Below are 6,058 nucleotides of genomic sequence, written 5' to 3' on the forward strand. Positions count from 1 at the left end.
CACACACACACACACACACACACACACACACACACACACACACACACACACACAGGAAATATTTTTTTAAGTGTGTGAACCCACAGCTTCTGTTCCTTCTTCAGACAGACATCAGATCAGAAACTCAAACCAACGAACATTCTTCACTTCTCTTCTCGTTGTTGAGTTCAGAGATGGTTTATAAAACCATCAACATGAGAAATATTTATGAGATTATTTGAGTCACTGACACAGTGTCAGACAGTCTTTGTGTAAACTTATGTCTCCGTCATTAACACACTTTCTTATTTATATGTAAGAGTTTTTAGATTCAACAGATAYGGGTTGAACATTTTCTGAAAGCCTGCTTCATTTTCTCAGAACACAAATCAAATTTCACACAAATGGACAAAAAACAAAACTCATTTCTACTGGCATGAATGAAACTACATTCAAAACAATGTTATTTCTTCTCAAACTGTATTTTGCTTTCAGACAACTCTTAAACCATCAGATGAAGACATTTATAAAAAGCAGCTGAGCTCAGAGTAAAWCACAAGGACTTCTCCATTCACCATGACTTTAAAGTTTTTTGCTCGGTGTTACATTTACTACAGACACGACATACATGAGTGTGCTGTAAATTATTGTAGAATATAGTTTTAAACACAAAACACAAATACACAGTCACAAATTTATTTCATTTTCCCCACAAAAACAACGTGCACAGAGTACATCCCAACCAACACAAAGTTGCTCAGTGGTCGACATACTGAGAAGGAGAGATTTCTACTTTCTTCAGATTAAATTCAGCAAAAAATGGTAGAATTGTGTTTTTTCTAGTCAAATTTTAGTTTTACTTTTGCTTTGTTGTTTTTGTAAACTCAAAGATGACCAACTGTTTAGTTGGCATTTCTTTGGCTTCCTGCTGTTTTTCATAAATGTACTTCCTCTGTGTGTGTGGTTTAGTGCTCTGCTTCCTAGTTGTAAACACTCCTCTGTACACTTTGTACTTTGTTTCCTTACGACTTGGAGTTTAAATTCATTTCAGTTGAATTATGAGTTGTGGACCTACTGCAGACTAAAGAAATGCAATGACAGAGAAAACATTAATTTATATCATTATCAAAAAATCTAAAGTGATGCATAAATATTTTGGGGACCTAATATGCAAAATACCCTTTTATTTTTAGTTTTTTTTTTACTTACATTTGGGTTTGTACTTCTTCTAAAAACAGTCCAAGCACCAAAACAAATGCACCTAGGGGTATTTTAACTATAAGTAAATGTATTTTTTTTTTTGTGTCTTGAAATGACCTGTTTTCAAACACCAACGGTTTGGGACGTCACAAACAGTACACCAACCCACCTCAACCTGAGCCCAGCCCCTCACCTGGCAACTCATGGTGGAGCTCCGCCCACTTCTTCACAAGATGAAAGTTTGTTCTGTTGTTTTTACGGAGAACAGAGAAGCCTGGATTAATTTAGTTTAATTTTTGATGGCAATGTCCTGGCAATACCACCAAAGAAAGTTGTAGTTTGTGAAAATAATTTCATGATGAAATAGTTTGGAAACTTCTACCAGCAGGATTTACCCAAGGACTTTCAGCTGAAGGAAACTTCTGTCCCTATTGTTCCTCAAAAATCTGCAGGTGATGGCATTAAGTGATGTTTTGTGTTCAATATTGTTGCATGAATTGTTGTTTAGCACAAACTAATCGCTGTCATGAGGAGGCGAGGAGCTTCACGTTTCTCCTCCCATAACACTGGGTCCTCGTGCAGGACCAACTGCTGTTCAGYTGCAGCACGAATGTTGGGAGGGCGGAGCCAACGTAAACAAAAGGTCGTCAGGGTGTTGCCAACAGCAGCTTATTTGCATAAACATCTTGAAGAGAGCTCAGAACAGGCAGAACTGACCAGGTAAAATCTCATCATCTGAAAATGATTTTRTGTTTTAAATCTAATGAACATGTTTTGAATAGTCTACAGATGWATCTTAACTTGTTCTATGAACCCACGATTCGGTCCTCTTTAAAGCTCCAACCATCAACTTCAGAAGCCACAGTTTAAAAAAAGATGCACCTGTTGGTATTCTTGGTGTCAAATAAAGCAAATAAAGTGTTAGTTTCTGTACACCTGTTTGTCCACCTTCACTGTGGGCTCAGTACTGAGAGGAAGTGGCTGAATCACAATGATGAGCTGGTGGTGATAACAGCTGATGAAGACCCGCCATTTAAAAGGCAGAACAGAACCATAACTTTTTAACTTGTTGACTTAACGTACAACAACCCTGAAGATCCAAAATTCAAGTATTTAACCGTTTGCTTGTGCTTACCCATATTCACCACCGATTTTCTTGTGGGCTCCTTGGAAGACCCCCGCTGGACAACCATCTACCTTCCAGATATGCTCAGCATCTCCTATCAGATCTACATTCAGTCAGACCTCTGCTWAACTGCACCGATGTCCAGTCCACTCTCTTTGATCCGCTCTGCCTCTCCACCACAACCATTGCATCAGGATCCCCATCACTGCTATCCATTCCCATCAGTCCTGAGCCCCTCCCTCTCTGGACCTAGAARGAATACACCAGTGAGGAAATATCCCTCTCTGCTCTACCTTGTACCTTCTCCRCAGATTACCACACTCCCTACTTCCTGTTTACTCCTGCACATTAAACTGGTTTTTATACATTTTTAACATATTGGTGATTTTCAGTCACTGGRAAATTTGAACTAAGATTTAATCACCAGTTGCAATCAAAGCAAACAGCACAAAGACCAAGGAACCCACTACACCGGTGTAGCAGGAACTTAARGAACAGTTCCACATCAGAACTTGAATCAATAATTACTCGTCCCCCCATATCTACAGAGAACAAGGGCTTCCTCCACTGCCCTCAAACCCTTTTGTTTACAATCTACATGTGTTAAAATAAACAGGACATTGCAAACTCCAATTGATTAAGCACTGTTGCGAGACCTCTTTCAAGTACTCAAAAATGGCCGTTTATCACAAAGGACTCATCATTTGCCAAACTGAAAGTCTCCAGAAGTGAGTTTGCAACCCACAACCTCTCTGGCAGACCAAGTCTCCTGCTGAGATAATGCCCCCCAGACAAGCTTCAAAGACACGTTTTGCATTCAATCTCATTTATGGTTTTAGAGCCCCCCCCAAAAGGCTGGCCTCATAATCACATCATGAACAAATGGTTTTTCTGGGTAAATTTCTGTTGTTTGTCATCTGATTAAAAAAAAGAAAAGAAGCATTGTATTTTTCTATCACGATTCAATCACTGTGATAATGTCTTGATTTAATCACTACACAAGTAATCCATCACTCTGTGTGTTTAATCATTTTTAGCAGTAAGAACCGTGAAAAACAGACCATGTGACTAGCTCAGCCAATCAGGAGTTTGTACAGCCAGAACAAGAGACAACATTTTTGTGTTTAGTTAGTATATGAGTGAGTTGAAACAGCAGCGAGAGAGAGAGGACAGGAGTTTCCAGGTTCTTCATTCCCTTCGGGGACATTTTATTTTATTTTAATTTTTAAAGTTTCCTTTTTATAGTGCTGGGACTGGATTCATTCGGGAAACCGAACTGACCAGAACGTCAGTTCAATCAACACGGGACCCGAACCGACCTCCTCATTTTCCAGCTTGGAGCTGATCCAAGCAATCTCGGTGCGTCCCAAACTGTACCCACTCGGGACCCCTTTGAGATCAAGTGGCCCCGGTGATTCACCCTCGCTCGGACCTTCCGATACCCGGGGACAGGATTGACGGGTTTGCATTGAATTGGTAGGAAAAGAAAAGCTTCCTATGTTTGGTGGTGTGCTCAGCTGAAGTGGTGACAGAGGGAGTGTTCTGGTAACGATGATTGTATTGAAAGAAGAGCTGGCAAGATCCTTTCCATTATAATTCACGTCCCCTCTTGATAAATGGATTAACACTTTCTTTTATTAATCTGGGAAGTTATCACTCCTTTTGTTAGTGTAGRAATAGTTTAGAATAAGTGTTCAGTGACAAATAATGCGAGAGGTAGTTATTGGGTGATAGTCAYGTTATTATTAAAGCCACAGAAATCATGATAATAATTGTGTTTCTGTCTGCCTAAATAACTTGTCTGTATTGTTATCTGAATTCTTAATACAGGGTATATTGTGAAATTTTATGCTCGTCTGTGCGTCTTTTATTCGATTTTTTCCGTCAAGACTGAAAAGAGTTCCTTTCTTCAGTACGTGAGATTGAGTAAAAATACGAGATTAATTTCCTGTTATTTACAGGTGGTGCCCCTTTATTATGCTAATGAGTTATGAGAAACTTATAATTTAGCAACTTTTCAATAATTAACAATATTCCCCCACACCGGTCAGAGACAAAGTGGTAGATTAGAAAAGAACAGGGTTGGGTTATAAAAGAAAATCACAACTCCAACTTTCCTCAGATCGTCAATAAACCCATTGTCAGGAAATGGACAGATGATGCCTGGGCCATCCACAAAAACTCACAGACCAAGTAAGGAGGGCATTGCTCAGAGAAACACCCAGGAGGCCTAAGATAACCCTGATGTCATGTTGTGGAGATGCTTTTCATCAGCAGAGACTGGGAGATGGGTCAGCGGCAAAGGGAAGGTGGAAGGAACAAAGAACAGAGAAATCTTTGCAGAACCTGAGATTCCCGACTGGAATGGAGATTCACAGTCCAGCAAGACAATGACCTCAAACACACYGCTGAAGCTAAACTCCAGTAGTTCAATGTTTCAGCCAAAACCCAGACCTCAATGCAACTGAAAACCTCTGCTTTCATTTAATGATTATTATAGACAAGCAGCATCCATCCAACCTGAAGTAGTTGGGTTACGATAAGAGGACAAAATACTTAGTGTTTAGGTGAACCAAGCTCATTGAGACAAACCTGAAGACATTTAAAGCATCTATTGCAAAATGTGATTGAAATACAAAGGCATGGAATATTTTTTGTAGATCCATCACTTTTAATCACGTCTACAAAAATTCCACATTTACCAATGAAACCCACTCTACACGCACAAAGGCTAACGCTGTGCTTTGAGAAAGCTTCTAAAATGTCCATTTCTAAATTAAAAACAACACATCACACCTACATTTATATTTACCTCCAGCTGAACTTTTAGTTCTGTCTTTTCTCATCATGTTTTGAATCCTGCTGTCGAGTGATGCTGATAACCAGGAAGTGACATGACGTTACTTCACAGGTTTGCACAGGAAATGACACCTTTGCAGTCAAGCAAAATGKGAGGAGGTAAGTGTCAAAGTTTGGGGCCAGAAATTCTCAGGGTTCTGTGTGAACCTGTTTCTGCRTAACCAATGCCACAAAATATGTTTATGACATGTGTGTGTTGGGAGGTAGAAGTTCCTTTCTTGTGTAATGGGACGTGAGTGTTTACTAGCTGGGTAGAGAGTCAACCAGCTGCCAACTACTTTGGTCCAACAGAGGTGTAAACAGGTCTGAGTCATCATTTGAAGAGTAGAAGGTGTGAATTTTCTCACCGAAGTACAAATAAAGCATCAAGCTTTTTAAAGTGGGTGAAAGATTTTATTCCATTTGTTAAAATTAGTCAAAGGTGGAAACTGTCCACGTTGGCATCATTGTTGGTTCAGCTCGTTTAATGAAAGAAAACCCACAAATGTCACAGAAATAACTTGAATCTGACAAAAGTAATAATAAATAAAAATGAACAAATGAAAGTCAGACATTGCTTTTCAGCTATGCTTCAACAGAATTTTCTAAAAAAGTAAAAAGTAAATAAAACTCATGAAACAGGCCTGGACAGAAATGATGATACTCCTGAAAATAATGTGAACAAAGGGACATGTTAAATCAAGGTGTATCCACTAATTATTATCACAGGTGTCCACAATTTTGTAATCAGTCAGTGAAAGGGCTASAGATACTCACTGTGCTGTTTGGTGACATGACGTGTACCACACTCAACATGGACCAGAAAAAGTGAAGGGAGAAGTTTTCTCAGGAGAATAGAAAGAAAATTATAGACAAGCATGTTAAAGGTAAAGGAAAGGAATAGAATAGAACAGA

At 39.1% G+C, this 6,058-nt stretch overlaps 1 protein-coding gene across 1 annotated transcript in view; it reads right to left on the minus strand.

The window, feature by feature from the left end:
- The window catches only part of LOC106523706 (uncharacterized), a gene marked incomplete in the record, with an annotated part of 9,159 nt that extends 6,677 nt beyond the window's left edge, over positions 1-2,482 (minus strand). Inside the window, 1 exon segment of the mRNA XM_014017230.1 lies at positions 2,315-2,482. Coding sequence (XP_013872684.1) covers positions 2,315-2,372 — 58 coding nt within the window.
- Between the last annotated feature and the right edge of the window lie 3,576 nt (positions 2,483-6,058).

Source organism: Austrofundulus limnaeus, unplaced genomic scaffold (assembly GCF_001266775.1).
Source record: "Austrofundulus limnaeus strain Quisiro unplaced genomic scaffold, Austrofundulus_limnaeus-1.0 Scaffold164, whole genome shotgun sequence".
Lineage (NCBI taxonomy): Eukaryota > Metazoa > Chordata > Actinopteri > Cyprinodontiformes > Rivulidae > Austrofundulus > Austrofundulus limnaeus.